Source organism: Neofelis nebulosa, chromosome 4 (genome assembly GCF_028018385.1).
Source record: "Neofelis nebulosa isolate mNeoNeb1 chromosome 4, mNeoNeb1.pri, whole genome shotgun sequence".
Taxonomy (NCBI): Eukaryota; Metazoa; Chordata; class Mammalia; order Carnivora; family Felidae; genus Neofelis; species Neofelis nebulosa.
In genome coordinates, this window is record NC_080785.1 from 83,392,109 (window position 1) to 83,410,444 (window position 18,336).

Below are 18,336 nucleotides of genomic sequence, written 5' to 3' on the forward strand. Positions count from 1 at the left end.
GAATTCTTCATTTTTTCTTGACAAATGGTTCTGACACCTCTACTGACATACTTCATCCTCAATGCAAGATGTACTATTAAATATCACTGATATAGTATTTTAATATGTTTTTCAAAATATTGGCTAATCTTTATGCATCTTTGTGGAGTGTATTGTGAAAAGAATTCCATGAGGGATTTATTATTTAAAATATGCACAAAATGTATTCAGAACTTGATCCAGTATATTTTTACATTTTTACTGAAATCAGTAAAGCACTCTTCTTTTCTTTTCTTTTTTTTTTTTTATAGAGCAATGAAGTTGTCTACTACAATGCAAAGGATGATCTTGATGTGAGTATTGGAAGTTTTACATTATATTCCAAGGTAAACTGAATTATGCTTGGATGACTGGCTTTACAGTACAAGCTGACCTAGCACGTTGAGTTTTTCAGAAAACGATCTATAGCATAAACGGAACTACTGGTGTGACCCAATGAGGTAATGATGAGTTGTAGTGCTTACGTCATCTCTAACAAATTATCGTTGGCATCTTCCTAGGTAGAAAAGCTATGTGTTTCTCTGGATCTGAGCTCTCACTGCACCCTGTCCAGACCTCAGCCCACAGCACTGACTGTGATACTCTACATCCCGTAGCGGTATGGAAGACAGAGGTTGGATCCCATCCATCTCTGTAAGCCTGGCGCTTATTACCAGGGTTACTAGGCAGGTCTCCTCTGACCTGAACTGCCCTTACCAGGTGGGCCACTTATTTCACATACAATGTGAATGACCTCCTGGAAGCTGTACAACAACTGGCCTTACCTGGCCAATCTTTTAAGCATAGTAGGTGTTCAGGAAGCCTTTTTTAAATAAATGACTGTAATGTACATAGTCCAATGATTTTCAAACATGGATTATTTTAGCACAAATAAGTTACTTCTAACTTATGATTATGATGAAAGCATTTGCAAAATAGCCAACAATTCGATCCTTAAACTCATTTAAATTCTCATATATTTGAGAAATATCTCTATACTCTTAACATATTTATCCAACAATGTGCATTGAGGGCTTCTTATATTTTCAGTATTCTTCTGAGAGCTTAGGATATGTATCCGTGAACAAGTCAAAGAAATGTCAAATAATTGTTATTTGTTCTTCACACTCTTTTTATCTGACTCAAAAAATGCATTTCGATGATTTTATTTAGAATTGTCTTCCAGAAAATAATTTAAAAACAAACACACACATAATAGATATGGTTTGTCTGAGATGCCACACACCTTTTCAGGTTGTAGGACCAACTGAACTGCTCAACACCATGGTTTATCGAATACTCTGAAGAAAGTGGACTGTTTTCTCCATTTAATAAATGAAGAACTTGGAGTGTTTTAAAAAGTGTTTTCTTTTTACTAGACATAGGTGCTTTGCCAGTGCTAACTATCCTCTTATGGTAAATATATATAATTATGATTTCACATGTGTATATATATATATATACATGAAATATATATATTTATATATGTGTATGATGTCATTTTAGTTAGGTAGGAGGTATATTAAGGACAAACCGATGGCTCATACAAAACATTTTAATAGTTAATTGTTTGGTATCCAAGTGAGCATTATTTTTGTACATTTTATCTCACTGTTGGGATTAGTATTTGATATTTAAAAATTATGCAGTCATTAAAATATATATGCAAAATCCTTATCTTTCCTGGTAGGAAGTTAGAGCTACTACAGCACTAGTTACAGTTTTTTAAAACATTTAGTTTGTAAAAGTGTAACAAAGATTTCATAAAAAGTAAAGCCAATGGATTAACATGCTGGATCCAACCTGCCAGTCAACAAAGATGATCCTGTTACTGATGAGCATAAGCTGAATGTTACTTAAAGATGTAACTGATACTGCAAATATGTTTTTCTTTCCTCTAAACCGATTAAATAAGTCATATTTTTGATGTCAGGTAAAATAGTTTTATTTAAGTCAGGTTTTCTTATTATTTAGAAAGTTATATTTTTTTTATTTAAAGTTTTTTTTTTTCTAACGTTTATTTTTGAGACAGAGAGAGACAGAGCATGAACGGGGGAGGGGCAGAGAGAGAGGGAGACACAGAATCGGAAGCAGGCTCCAGGCTCTGAGCCATCAGCCCAGAGCCCGACGCGGGGCTCGAAGTCACGGACCACAAGATCGTGACCTGAGCTGAAGTCGGACGCTTAACTGACTGAGCCACCCAGGCGCCCCAAAAGTTATATTTTTATTTTGTATAGTAAAAGCGAGTTTTCTTTGTTCAAGATTTTAACAATCATGTGTACAAATGTAGATACAACTGGGGCTCCTGGGTGGCTCAGTCAGTTAAGCATCCGACTTTGGCGCAGGTCATGATCTTGCGGTTCATGAGTTTGTGCCTTGCGTTGGGCTCTGTGCTGACAGCTTGGAGCCTGGAGCCTGCTTCGGATTCTGTGTCTCCCTCTCTCTCTCTGTTCCTCCCCCTCTTGCACTCTGTCTCTCTGAAAAATAAATAAAAAGGATTTTAGAAAATAAAAAAAAAAAACAAATGTAGATACAACTTTTTAGTAAGTACCATCCCAGTTAATATTAAGTTGCCCCCCTGAATAGTGCAATAGTATAATTCATAGTCTGCTTTCACTATGCTGCTAAGTTAGCAATGTGTCCATGATAAGTGGAACAGAGTACATGGGTTGTGTACTTGTAATACTTGAGCTGTGCTCCGTGCTTAGGTTTACATAATTTGCCTGCACAGATGTTTATTCATATATTAAAATAAAACTCCATGTAAGAGAGACAAGGATTAATACAAGTGAACCTATTGAACTTGTCATGTTTTTTGCCTTCTCCCATCCCAAAGAGTCTATACTGTTACCATAGGTTATAAATGTATCTATAAAAAAGATGCATTCTCTTTCTTCAACCAAGAGATGAGCTTTAGCAAGTTAAATCAAGACTCTCTAAACAGCAAAATATCAACTTGCAAATTTAAAACTTAAAAAAAAATGATGCTCAGAAAAAATATTAAAATGATGCTCAGAATTTCGAGAAACTATTTTCACTTCTTTATATATAAATAATGACAGTGCCAGAATAATTTGCAAAGAAAATTGTATAGGTGAAAGAGGGCTGAAACAGGAATCAGAGGGTTTGATTCACACTCCATTCCACCCCTAAAATTGTACTCACCCATACAGCTTTAAAATATATTAAAACTTCAACTACTTGCCTCTTGGGTAAGACATGCTACAGGTGATTAGGTGGGCCACAAATTTCATTACGGTTCAGAGTATTCCTGGAATACTGGCCACAGGGTCAAGTTTGCTAGAATTGTACTATTTCATGTAAATTTTTTGAAAATTTATTGAGAACTGTAGGATAATTTCATTTTATACTTCACTAAAACTTTATATTGGGGAATTTCAAAGTGCCTTAGATATGAGAATATTATTACTCTTGTAAACGCTTAGACACTGAATAAAATGAACCACATTTAATGATTAGTGTATTGGTTTGGCTATTCTAGAGAGACCTAAAGTAAAAGTGGCTACAGGAAGACAAAAGTTCATTCTCTCATGTGAACATCTGGAGGTAAGGCCTAATGTGTCAGGTCTCAGTCTTCCAGGCCCCCAGGTCCTTTTCTCAAGTTTTCTTCTCTCTTCAGTTCAGTGTACCTTTTCCTTCCATGTTGTGATCCAAGCCTGCTGCTTCAATATACATACAGTGATTTTCGCCTTCTAGATAACAGAAAGGAGGCAAGTGTCGATAGAGGACATGCCCTTTGCCTTTAAGGGTATGTTTGGAAATTGTACACATCGCTTTTATTTGTATCTGATGTCCACAGCTTAGGGACTAGCCTGGCCGAGTTGAATCAGGATGTAGAATAGAATCCTCCCCCAACATAGGCACGCACCCAAACAAAATATGGGGTTCTATTACTAAAGAGAGAGTAGAGAGAACACTAATTGGGAAATAATTAGCAGCTTATGAACATACCTTCAGTTTGCTCATCTTGACGAATTGAAGTTAATTCCAAAATTCCACTCACTTATCTGAGTGACTTCTATCACTTAAAGATAGTCAAAGTCTCCAACTTGGAACTGAGGAGAAAATTCTTTTTACAGTTAAAATGAATATAAAGTGATATGCTGTACTATTTTTTAGTCCTCCCGCATGCATGCGTTTTGATCACCACAATCAAATTGTTTTCTGTAAGGGAAATACTTATTATCCTACAGTGAAAGAAGTTAAGAAATGTAAGCAAATGTTGCACTTTGATATTCCACTTATGCTTTTTAGTAGTTACACATTTTTTTTGAAGATTTTTGCTGATCTGTTGAAATTGGATGGTGTAATTTACAAACCTTACCAAAAGTTTTGCAATGTAGGTGGATTTAATTGACTCTGATACTCACAACTTTATACAAACAGTGCTTGATATTTTATATATCAAATGTTCACAAATCATAATGCCATCTCATTGTTTTGGTTCGAATTGGCTCACCATCTCTGTTCTTTGTCCTGGTTTTTTTTATGTACTGATTTAATTGTGTGTAGTATTTTTATTGCTCAAACTCAGAAAGCCACATTCATTATTAAAATCTGGTGATTGGAAATTGTAGAATGTGAGTTTTATCATCACACATCAGCTAATATCTAATGAACAAAGGAACTAATTAGAATAGTAAATATTGAGACGTTATCCATTAAATAAATTTGTCCTCATTTATTTGAATGGTAACACAAATGTTTGAAAGCTAAGTAGAGTTTCTCTTTTAAATGTTCTGCCTCCTGAAGGAGACTAAAGAATTCTAAATTCTGAGCCTGTGGTTATTATTTTTAACTTTTCCTCCGGTTCTGCGTTAGTGGGAGAGGATTTATTTTTCTGTCACCGTGCCTAGTGGGATGGTGGTCATTTTCTCCATTTTATACCGCTCACATCCATCATTTCGTTTCCATGCCCATGACAATGATATGATTTTAGACATTTTTCTCAAACATTTAAGAGCTATTAAAATGGTTTTACATTTTATATTATGCTTCTAAATTATCCATATCCCTTTAATAATATTACACATTATTAATATATAAATATTTCTAAAATATTGCATCCCTAATTCTCTGTTCATTGTCGAGATATTCACATCAGTTATTATTGCCTTTGGTATTTAAGACACTCATGAAACTTTAAGTTTTTTTTTTTTTTTAAATGTTTATTTATTTTGAGAGAGAGCATGTGTGGGGGAGAGGCCAGAAAGAGGGAGAGAGAATCCTTAGCAAACTCTGCATTGTCAGCACTGAACCCAAAGCACGGCTCAGTCCCACAAACCATGAGATTATGATCTGAGCTAACATCAAGAGTCTGACCCTTAACCAACCGAGCCACCCAGGTACCCCACCACAGATGAAGCTTTACTAGTTCTTTCCTAAGCTGTTATGAATTTTGTGAAGAATTGTGGGCACTTTCCTCTTGGAGGCACAACCAGTCTTTATAAATTATTCCCTTGGGGTCTCTCCATAGAGTGTAACTTCCTGGAGGGCAGCTCTTGTACTCACAGCAGGTGACAGAGCTCTTACAGTAACCAGCACATAGTAATCACTCAGTGAGGGATTTTTCTGAACAAGTCGGTGAATCAAAGTTCTAACAGAATCTTCACTTGACACAAATACGAACTGGATGAAGAATACCAGAGTCATAATTATATACAGTAAAACCTTGGTTTGTGAGCATAATTCGTTCTGGAAACATACCTGTAACCCAAAGCACTTGTATATCAAAGCAGATTTCAAGAACCATTGGCTCAGTTACAATCATGTAACGTTCGGCGTCACATACTACTCATATGGCAAGACATCACTAGTATCTCAAGTTAAAATTTACTAGAAATGTTTGATCGCCTTGCAGATCACTCGCACAACAGGTCACTTGCAGTCCAAGGTTTTACTGCATCTCCTATTTCTATGCTCCATACTTCATGTCATGTTTAAGGATACCCTTTCACCACCACCCCGGGTTTCAGCCAAGACCTGTGTGAGTCTCTGTGATGTGAAGGACTGGAATTGAAAGTCTCTGAAGAAAACACTTGCCCTTCACAAATGCATACTGTTGACCAGAAACCATAGCATACGTTCTATTGTCATTATTTGTTTTTAAGTTACAACTGTGACAGAAGCCAGAGCAAATGCTTGGAAAGAAATCTGTACCATTTTACTGTTTCCTAATCCTGAGATGAGAAAGGTCTTTCTTCATTTAAAACCAATCAAATAGATGGGGCGCCTGGGTGGCGCAGTCGGTTAAGCGGCCGACTTCAGCCAGGTCACGATCTCGCGTCTGTGAGTTCGAGCCCCGCGTCGGGCTCTGTGCTGACAGCTCGGAGCCTGGAGCCTGTTTCCAATTCTGTGTCTCCCTCTCTCTCTGCCCCTCCCCCGTTCATGCTCTGTGTCTCTCTGTCCCAAAAATAAATAAAAAACATTGAAAAAAAAAATTTAAAAAAAAAAAAAAAAATAAAACCAATCAAATAGAAACCAGGCAGTGGAGGAATAATATGAAAAGATCAAGAACAGTACAGTAGAAATACTGTAGGGTTAAAGATCCAGAGGACATTTTTCCTCTGAGATATTTCAGATACTTCATAGAAGAAAAACATTAAATGTATGCTTAATGTCTCCAAAGAAAGAACCAGTGAACTGTGACCAATAGACTGACATAAAATTATCAGAATCAAAACTGCTAAAATAAAAATTCCATTGGAAGAAATAACAGATTTGACAATGCAAGTTATCCAACAATGATTCACAGAGGAAGCAGGCAACACTCCCAGAATGTCAAAAAGGTTAGAAAATTATGGAAGGAACAATAACACATGGAAGACAGTATGCAGAGATGTAAATCCTAAGTCATGTGTTCCAATAGATCAAGTCAAAGCATATGCATTAGAGACAATAAAAAAAGGTTTAATGGAAGCAAGTATTCAGGTATGCAAAGAGATCTGTATGTAATTGTAGACTTGAAAGGCTACAGTGTTTCTTTCGTTAGAGGAGAGAATATATTAACATTAGCTAGGACACTGGACCCAGGAATATTTTTTAGCAAAGATTTTTAAAGGATTTAGGCAAGATTTTCAGAAGTCAAGAACTTTTATACTGAAAACTGGCACAGGGATATTCAAGAGAAGATTTCTAGTAGGCATCAAAGTATTTAGTTGGCCTGGAATACTTTTATGCTTAGCTTATGAGTAGACTTTGAAAACAAGTGTCCAAAATTTCCCCAGCCAAGTGTGAAGCTACAGATGTCACAAAGCAAGATTCACCTACGGGCATGTTTCGGTATGCTGGCACAATGTTAAAATCAAAGAGAGTCTGAATATTTTGGGGTGTGATACATTCTCCAGTTTGCCACAGTCCCACTTCCCCCTGTTGTTTAACTCCCAGCCTGCTTTACCTATGTATGCAACATAAAAAATAAAATAAAAATGTACAGGGTAGAATCCTTAGCGTACCAACATATAAGGGAAGGTGCAGGCAGCGTTTGAGAGTATAGAATATGAGTAGCTGGAAATGAAGGAGTAGCTTTCAAAAGATACATAAAACATACAAAGAAGGCCATCAATTGAGTATATGTGGGATTCAAGATTAAATTGGGAATCTCCTGTTTCCTGTTATTCTTCCATGTTTATTATTCTGGTCTATCACCACTTAGGATTTGAATACATAGAATGATATATTCAAGTGTAGTCTGTTGATTTTGTTTATTATAACGATGATACATGGCCTCAGTTAAAGGGAAAATAAGCATTCAAAGGTGATCAAGTATTCCTTTGGAATACAACCTTTCAAGTGGCTACATCTGAATTGGTCAGTTTGTGGGGAGCTATTGTGTTATAAGCTTTTCTTTTCTTTTCTTTTTTTTTTTAAATGTTTATTTAATTTTGAGAGAGAGACAGAGTGTGAGCAGGGGAGGATGAGAGAGAGAGGGAGACACAGAATCTGAAGCAGGCTCCAGGCTCTGAGCTGTCAGCACAGAGCCCGACGCGGGGCTCGAACTCACGAACTGTGAGATCATGACCTGAGCTGAAGTCGGACACTTAACCAAATGAGCCGCTCAGGCGCCCCAAGCTTTTCAAGTACTGTGATATGAAACAATTCCTCACAGGCATTTTATACTTTCTATACTCCTTTACTTTGATCAGTGGTATTTATATTCATTGGTGGGCTTAAAAATAAATACTTGGTGTCAGCCAGATTTAGCTAAAGCAGTAGCTGAAGTAAAGGGGAAAATTAACGTCCCTTCAGATTGTGTAGTATGATAAAAAATTATGACTATAGTTGTTTAAACAAATTTTCCAATTGAAACTTAAAATTGCTGGTGTAACTGGGCTAAATTAAATTATTTGGTAAGCCACAGTTCCATGGAAGAATGTAAGGCACATAGCCTTCCTTGAAATTTAAGACAGTCATTCCTGTATCCAGTGTGCTACTTAATGTTAACATATCCTCTCTTCTAACTACCTGATGACGATATCCTACAATTTTTCTAATCAGATACTAAGTATTCTTTAAAAGCCAACTCAAGTACTACTTTCTCTTGAAGACTTCCTTGCTTTTTCTAGGAAGCAAATGGTATTTCCTTCCTGTGTATGTTCTAAACAAGTTGTTACTCATAATCTGGTTTTATACCTTACCCTATAGCATTTGTATACAGGGACAGTATTTTCTAATTAAACTTTTAGTAACTTGAGGTAAGGATCTTATTCAGTTTCTCTCTAGCAATAGTAATAATTTGGAGTAATTGTTGAGATAATGCACATTTGGGTAGGTGTTTATGTGTTTCGATACTCCTATTATTTGCATAGCATTTGTAAGGACATGTTTACTTTTTAAAGTGCTGCTCTAGGGGCGCCTGGGTGGCTCAGTCGGTTAAGCGTCCGACTTCGGCTCAGGTCATGATCTCAAGGTCCGTGAGTTCGAGCCCCGCGTCGGGCTCTGTGCTGACAGCTCAGAGCCTGGAGCCCGTTTCAGATTCTGTGTCTCCCTCTCTCTCTGACCCTCCCCCATTCGTGCTCTGTCTCTCTCTGTCTCAAAGATAAATAAACGTTAAAAAAAAATTTAAAGTGCTGCTCTATTTGCATAGTAGTTGAGAAATCTCCCGCAAGCATGGCAGAAGTGAAAATGTTTGTTTTGTGTCAAGGTTGGTGGAAACAAGTTAAGAGGGGAATGGCAAAGCTGGCCTTGACTGTGGACATTGTTTTCTCATCCTCTCTCATCCACCCCTTCCTCTCTTGGTCCCTGAAACAGTCATGAGGACTAAGAGTAATGTCAGCACAATGTAGTTTCCCCCATGTGGAAAACTGATTCACAATGGGAATGAATAGCGGAGTTAGAGTATTTGTTTGCAGTTACTACAAGTGCCATAAGAATCATGACTTTTGGTTCCACGTCTGGGCAGATCTGATATGCTAAGTGACTGTGAATCTCCGTGAAACGTGAAATCAGGCTTACTGTATTTACTCTCTCAGACTAAAGTTCTGTCTGATTCTGCATATAATTAGGAGAAATAATAGTTTTTGAATTTCATTTCCAAAGAGGTGATAGCATTAAAATGGGTATTTTTTCGATGTGGGATTGTTTTTTAACTTTTTACCAGGAACAGAAAAATAAATACATAGAAGACAGAATAGTATAATACCTCCATAATCATTATCATCTATTATTTGCTTAACTATTTTATGGTAAGTTAGAGATATGACATTTCACTCCAAGGTACTTCGTTTGCAACTGCTTTCTCCCCTTTTCATGATGACAAAGGACACATTATATAATCACTGTACACACTGATGCACAGAGGAGATAGTAGAGTGTGGTAGGTAAGAGGTTGTATCCTGGAGTGCCACTTCTTGGATTTGAATCCCAGCTCTGCCAGTTTCTACCTGGGTGGTATTGGCGGTCATATCATCTCTCTGTGTTTCACTCTCTTGGCCTGTAAAATAAAGGTAATAGAATATCTACTTCACCCAGTTACTGTGAAAGTTAGTTAACACATACAAACCATGTAGAATTTTCCCGTCTTAGAGTAGGCAATCCAGGAATGCTAATGAGCAGGATTTTTAAAAACTAATAATTATTAATATGATTGTAATAAAGTCAAGGTTTATTTGAAATGATTGTAGCTCTAAGTGGAGCCTGTTTGTATGTATGTATTTGTTCACTAGTATTTGTGTAAAATATGTAAGACAGTGCACAAGAAAATAAAATTCAGAATAGAATCTTAAAAAAAAACATTTATTTATTTATTTTATTTTTTTGGAGAGCGAGAGAGAGAGAGAGCAAGAGAGAGAGAGAGAGAGAGAGAGAGAGAGAGAGCATGCTTCTGCATGCAAGTAGGGGAGGGGCAGAGGGAGAAGGAGGAAAAAATCTTATGCACACTCCATGCTCACCAGAGAGCCCTGTGCGGGGTTTGATCTCAAAACGCTGACATCATGACCTGAGCTGAAGTCAAGAGTCAGAAGCTTAACTGACTGGGTCACCCAGGTGCCCCTCAAAAAACCTTTAAAAAATGTGAACACAGTGCAGAAATTTGTCTTCATCTCATTGTAGGTTTGTTACAACCAGATTTGAAAGGAAAATTAAATGTCAAAAATATTTTTTACAAGGCTACAAATGCAACAATTTTTTAGGAAATTTCACATTCATGTTCTCCTTACATTTGAAATTTATTGAGGTTCTTAGTTTAGGTTTTAGAGACATCTGTCCCAACAAATTCTTAAATTCCCTGAAGGTTAGTGCAGCAGATTCCCCGGAAGGCTTGAGTTGTACCAGCAAGCTGCAATTTTCTTAATTCCCAGAGCAAGTAAAAAGAAGGCAGATCATTACAAACCCTTATTAACCTAATTCCAAGATCTATGTTTTTGACTAAAATCCAAATGAAGTAAGTTCAAACCAAAATTCCCAAGTCGACAAATTGAGTTGATTTATTTGCTACATTTCATTGTATTGATCATGTTAAAAATCTGACCTGTCTGCGACATTTGTCTAGTCTCCTGAGTTCCCTTGCATATTTATGTTGCTATTTATTTTCTTAGAATCTTGTCTCCATTAAAATTAATTCCAACAGAATGTCCTATCTAAATGTCATTTTAAAAGTCCAGTCTTGCATGATTTTATTTTATTGTAGACAGATAAATGTGATTCTAGAATGAGCTAGTAGAGGTATGCATTAAACAGCAAGGAAATCTATTCTGATTATTAAAGAAAGAATCAAAGTCTAGGTTTCTTTTCTAACCTTTTTTACACTATCTTGTAATATGCAGCCTTTATATGGGGCTCTGTAAATGAATGACATCAAATGCTCAAATAGGTGATGGCATAGAAATAGAATATTAATTACCTCTGTATAGTTATTGGTTTGATCAGAATTGCCATTTTTGTGTGTGAATCTAAAATAAATGGTTTAAATATTTTGGATGCTATATGTTGGATTATAAAAATACTCAAATATATATACATATTCTTTTTTTTAACTTTTTAATGTTTATTTTATTTTTGAGAGAGAGCGACAGAGCATGAGCAGGGGAGGGGCAGAGAGAGGGAGAGACACAGGATCCAAACTCAGCACAGGCTCTGAGCTCTCAGCACAGAGCCTGATACGGGGCTTGAACTCATGAACCATGAGATCATGACCTGAGCCCAAGTTGGTGCTTAACCCTCTGAGCCACCCAGTGGCTTATTCTATATGCTTATTCTATACTAGGCACTAAAAGCTTTATATACAATGTATCATTTAAAGTTCACATTAGTCCATGGTGGCACATACTATTATTGTAATGATTTTCAGTTAAGACAAATACAGTTTAATGAGCTTAAGACCCTTGCCCTGTGTCAAACACATGGTATCTGATCGTGCACAGAATTGAATGTCACGTCGTTGGTATGATCCATAGCAATACCCGTGAGTCACTGTGCTGTGTCATCCTGCCTGTACCCTGGGCACCTGGAAGGGATAGAAGTCCTGTGATGCAGCTGTTAAAAGTCAAGACTTAAGGCTAAAATTTTTTGAGAGTTTTGATTTAAAATTTTAATTTATTGTGGCTATTCATTATTTTGCCTATATTTAATTATTCTGACAATTGTTAAACTCTGGTGATTTGCAGTAGGTAAAATAAAGCCTCTATGATTGAAAAGATAGGTAGACTTAGCATCCTAAATCTTTACTGATCTGATCCATGATCCCCAGTGATATTTATCTCGGATACCTTAAAAGTATGCATGCACCACTGAGTGAAATATAGCCACATTAAGATTCATTGGGGGAAAAAACGTGAACCTGGTAAAAACGTAGATTAGATTAGGTTCCATTTCTTGTAAGGATTCTGCCTTTTGGTTTTTGAAGCTTTCAAATTTTTTTTTGCATCTCTTTTGACAGTTTTCTAATGCTTTGTGCTGGTGGGCATATGCTCCTTTTGCAAGGATAGTTTAAACATCGCTTCTCAGTTTTCATGGAGTAGTGGCATGTATAACTCTTTCAGATTCCATATCCAGTCATTTCTTTTCAGAAGCATTGCATGGTGCATTTGTTTAGAACTCAATGATATTCATTGAGTTTGGAAAATTCACTGGCATGATGTGGGTGTTTTTTTTTGTTGTTGTTTTTTTTAATTTTTTTTCAACGTTTTTTATTTATTTTTGGGACAGAGAGAGACAGAGCATGAACGGGGGAGGGGCAGAGAGAGAGGGAGACACAGAATCAGAAACAGGCTCCAGGCTCCGAGCCATCAGCCCAGAGCCTGACGCGGGGCTTGAACTCACGGACCGCGAGATCGTGACCTGGCTGAAGTCGGACGCTTAACCGACTGCGCCACCCAGGCGCCCCAATGATGTGGGTGTTTTATAGTTACCCAGCATAAAACATAGTGATCTTCATATGTAAGATACCATTTCATAATCTCTTAGAAGAGAAAAATACCCTATCAGCCTTTTCCCCAATTTGTTATTTTTATATATAAATATATATTTTTTTAAGATAAAATGCTTTATTTAAATATATACATACATACATATACAGTAGTATTTATTACATGCCTTTCTAATTCTGGTGATTTGAAAGTTTCATATTACACATGGCATTTAAAGCAGCCCCAACACTTGTTGTGATCACACTTACCTGGATTGGGATTCTAATAGCTCTCATTCTTCCTTGTGCCAGGTCCTGGGACAGGTGGTTTACATGCATTCATCCTTCATGCAAACTAAAAATGCATCAGTCTTGTTTTGAGGATGTTTTCAGATTTATATTTTAACTTTTTTTGAATGTTTTGGTAATTTTCATCAGCAAGCAACCTCAATGCATTTTATTTAAGGAATGTCTAGTTTTGCATTTAAACTGTAATTGCGGTGGGGGGGGGCACCTGGGTGGATCAGTCTGTCGAGCATCCTACTCCTAGTTTCCACTCGAGTCATGATGTCACAGTTCATGAGTTTGAGCCCCGCATCGGGCTGGTGGTACAGAGCCCGTTTGGGATTCTCTCTCTCTTCCTCTTTGCCCTTTCTTCACTCTCTCTCTCTCTGTTTCTCTCAAAATAAATAAAAACTTTAAAAAGTGTGTTTAAAATGTAATTTGAGGGCACCTGTGTGGCTTAGTAAGTTAAGCATCAGACTTTGGCTCAGATCATTTCATGGTTCATGAGTTCCGGCCCTGCATCTGGCTCCATGCTGCCAGCACACTGGAGCGTTCTCTCTCCACCCACCCCCCCCTCAAATAAATAAAATAAAGTTCTAAAATGTCATGTAATAAGCAAGTTATTGCAGTGATCGATAACCCTTTTTGAGTTCATTCAGTTCACTTTTATGTGTTTCATTTCTCATTCATATTTGCTTTTGACTCGCTGTCCTAGTTACAAAATGTATATACATAGATAGTCCCACACTGGGCTGTGCACTGATGGTGTGAAGTCAGCTTAGGATTCTCTCCGTCTTCCTCTCTGTCCCTCCCCGACTTGTGTTTTCTCTTTGTCACAAAATAAATAAACTTAAAAAAAAAAGAAAGAGCTAGAATTGTTTCTTTAGTGTTCTCTTGATGACTAATGTTACCAATTTGCTTTTGATTTTAACTTCATAACATTCTTTATTAACGTATTGAATAAATTACCCCTGAAGAATTAATGCTATCGTCTTTCTGCATGGTAGAGCGAAGGAATTGTGACTTTTTAACTACCTGGAGAAATCTTTTGAATTCCTTTAAAAAAAATCTCTTATTTCTTCATCAAACGTAGTATGAAAAGCTAAAGTCATATGTTTCTGCAAGGACAATATGGCCATTTATTCAATTCATAATTTAAAATTTTTATTCTTTTTGTTGTTAGGATTCAGTAAAACAAAGTTACGGTATTATATTGAAGTCTCTACTGTGTAATTCAGCGTCTGTCCTCCAACTCCCACTTCCTTTCTAATACTAGGCATCCCCTCAGTACTTCCCTGAATCATATCATCTTCAAGGAAAAAATAGCAATGTAAACCAATTAACTTAGGAGACGCAACAGTGTTCTTACAGCCACTGTAACTGGATTCATTATTTAATATTCAGCCTGACCTTACAACCTGACCACAGCAATTAAGTCTGGATGAGGCTCGGCACCTTTTCTCTCTATTCATTATTCATTAATTGGGCATGCTCAGCTGGCAGCTGCTCTGCCGAATCTCCAGTTCTAATTGCTGCAAATGATTGACTAAAAAGGAGGCTTTCCTCTGAAGGGTCAGAACAGGTAACCAGCCTTAACTAATGCAGCACCCCAGAAGGCTTAGATTCCAGGGGTGAGCTAGTGGTCACATAGACTTTTCAGATGTACTGACCAAGAGAGTCTATTTTAAATATAATATATGCATGGTCATTATTTATGTTGAATGATGATGCCATGCCTAAAGGCATGTATCCAAGATTTTATCAGAGAGTGGGATTACCAGTGAAACTTAAAAAAAAAAAAAAAAAATCTGAAATCCGTAACAGCTACATTGTCAAAGTTGCAGATCCCTGGTATAAATAATACCTATGAAATAGTTGTGAAAAAGAAGAAGATGTGTTTAGAGGCAGAAATTTTAAAATACATACTGGAGAACTATACACCAGGCTATAGTCTCTAGGTATTAAAAATTTGTTGGGGTGCCTGGGTGGCTCTGTCGGTTAAGCATCCGACTTTGGCTCAGGTCATGATCTCGCAGTCCGTGAGTTTGAGCCCCGCGTCAGGCTCTGTGCTGACCGATCACAGCCTGGAGCCTGTTTCAGATTCTGTGTCTCCCTCTCTCTCTGCCCCTCCCCCGTTCATGCTCTGTCTCTCTCTGTCTCAAAAATAAATAAACGTTAAAAAAATAAAAATAAAAAAAAATTTGTATCATTACACCAAACACCATTCATTTAACTGTTTCTTTTCATTAGTGAGATACAAATACCAATCGGGGTACTTCTGTAGAAAGTCTCTATAGAAAGTCTCAGTAAACCATTCTTACTATGAACTAACTTTGTCACAGTGTTGTTGAACACAAAACATAACTGAGAGCAGGGGGAATTAAACCTGGCCACACTATGACTGTGAACGAAGTTTCTGGTTGAGAATGTTCAGTTGAATTGTGACAAAGTGGTTCATGTAGTTTCTACTGCAGTTTAGGTAAACTGTATACACTTTTAATTTCTGAGCATTTTGCTATCAGTAGAATTTTTAAAGTTTTCAGTTACTAACAAAACATTAAAAACAGATATTTTAGTATATGAGTACATTTGAGATATGTTAAATATTCAAGAGCCTCCTAGACTTACCATTTTGACTTTCCAAATTAACTTTGTTGATAATGTGCTGCTTGTAAAATTGAATGGCCTACCCATCCAACATTTGCCTGTACTTTGGTCTCTGAGTGATCTAATCTATTATTCAATAACTGAAATTGTATTGAGATGACTAGTATGACAAACATACTTCTCTTGTTTCACTTATGTGTTCTAATAAATGCATTCGAATTCCTTTAGAATAGACCTGGTTAGTTTCTTGTACACATTTATATGGGGTGGTCTGGAGAATTTGGGAGGAAAAATACTGGAAAGAGAAATGCTTATTTTTTTCTCTTGTGTGTTCTGTAAAACAAGGAAATCTTAATTCCGGGGGGGGGGGGGAAATTTGTTTGAAATTTTTCATTAACACATTAAACAATACGTTAAGTAGCTTTTCTCCAGATTGCTTTCCTCAGTCACTTTTTTTGTGTCTAAAATTTGCTGTATTTTCCATTATACCATATAATGCCATTATATATCAAGATAGGCAAAGACATAGCTTATGATGGGATCATCATAAGTTACAGTAATATCATAACTTTAGGGAAATAAATGAGTTGTGTTTAGAAATTAATATTCTTATGAAATTATTTGAGTTTATGGAAACCATAAAGGGGAGAACCACGGAGAGCAGCCATATTATTTTTTTCTTGATGTACTTAGCAACTGTGCATTAAAACTCGTCCAGGTACATGATTATACAAGTTGAAAAGTACATGATTTTTTTTTTTTGAGAACTACATATTGTTTTAAAATTATCCCGAAAAGCTCTGTGTATGGTGATTTTAACATGTGAGGATCTCCATAAAGTGTATTTAAAATTTATTATTTTTAAGTGTGAGAGGATTCAGAAGAAATATAAGCAACTTTTACTTTAGTAAGATAATCATATAATGCTTAGTAGCACTCTACAAAGGACTTAAAACAAAAATTAATGTTCTGTTTCATTACAAAGCAGTGCATGTTCATTGTATTGTTAGAAAACAAGAGAACGGAAACATGGATATAGTCATATTGCATAACTACAAAACCACTGAAGTGCTTTTAACATTTACTATGTACTCATCCATTCATTTCTCCCTCTACCTCTCTTTCTCTCAAAATAATAGACCTTTTCTCCCTTCTTTTTTCTTAACATTTACTTTTTAAGTGTAAAATCATCTTTAAACGTACACTGTTTATATGTGTATTCCCAATGTAATTACTCTCTTATATTACTTAACAATATAAAATTGTATCTGTGACAGTTATTATCACATTTTGCTATTGTTGATCACTGAACTTATTTGTAGTTTAGATACTAAATGACATTTCTATGAACATTAATATCAATAAATCCTCTCCTCCAGTCTGCCAACAGATATGTCTCAAATGACTGAATGAAATACTTGCACACATATATTCCCAGCCCTAATTCACACAGGTAGTTCATTATCCATCTGTCTATTATCTATCATCTGGTCCTTCTACTCTTCATATATTTCTAGTAAAACTCGCTAGAAATAGATGTAAATGAAATTTCTGGGAAAGATGGGCTTATGAAAAATCATGTGTTATTTTCAAAAACTATAGAAATGGGACTATAATTTTTTCAGGTCTGAAAATAACTGTAGTTTCTTTAGCTTGAGGGATCTGAATTTAAGATAGAGAATATTAGAATCAGCTGAGAGATTCTTTCAAAGGACATCCTCCTCATGTAATCAACATCTTTATTGGTGGGGCCTGAGTTTCCCCAAGGTGATTCTGATGTGCCCAATGAAATTAGCACAACACCTGTAGCCCAACATCACTTATTTAGAAGTCAGAAAACTGAAGGCCAGGGGATGAGTGGCTCAAGTCCAAGAGGTTATTAATGCAAGAGGAATAGAGCCGAATCTCTAGGCCACCATGGTTCCCAATAGGCTTTTCGATGGCATTTTGTAAGTATGTTCTTTGCAAGTGGTATTATATGGAAAAAAATCTCAGGGTTGCATACATTTGGGAACGCTGGGTTAATCTCTGGAGTGAGGCCTCTCTCAAGAGTCTTTGATGATGTGCCAGTGAGGTTAGTACTCTCTTAATGGAACAACATTTCCCTAACTTAAGTCCGCATGGCACTGACCCCTAGAGTATCTTGAGGGATTAGTGTCTTTCGAAATGTCTTCTGACAAGTATTACTCCCTATACTACCATTTCCATTCCTCTCATGAAACTGTGTTCTACATGGAGGGTAAAAAAATAGGTGTTTCTTAATATGCTTGTTACTAATCAACCCTAAGTTTTTCATGAGTAGGTTCCAAATAAAAATGCCTAATTGCAACTGTTGATATTTTAAGCAGGAGAGCCCCAATTTTAGCAAGTAACAGAATCACCTGGAGGGTTTGTTACCCTGAAGATTGCTCAGCCCCTCCCTGGCTCATTACGTCTGGGGTGGGGCCCGAGAGCACACATTTTGAAAAATTTCAGCGGCTATTGCTGCTGCTTCTCCAAGGACCATACTCTGAGAAACCATTGCTTTAAAATAAATGTTGAGATTTCTCAGAATATTTTCAGGG

At 36.6% G+C, this 18,336-nt stretch overlaps 1 protein-coding gene across 7 annotated transcripts in view; it reads left to right on the forward strand.

Moving 5' to 3' along the window:
- CACNA2D1 (calcium voltage-gated channel auxiliary subunit alpha2delta 1) overlaps window positions 1-18,336 on the forward strand; it is a 508,596-nt gene that overhangs the window by 307,512 nt on the left and 182,748 nt on the right. For all 7 annotated transcript variants that reach the window (XM_058725264.1, XM_058725261.1, XM_058725258.1 and 4 more), the window contains one exon: window positions 291-332. In XM_058725264.1, coding sequence (XP_058581247.1) covers window positions 291-332 — 42 coding nt within the window. The remainder of the gene's footprint in view (window positions 1-290; window positions 333-18,336) is intronic.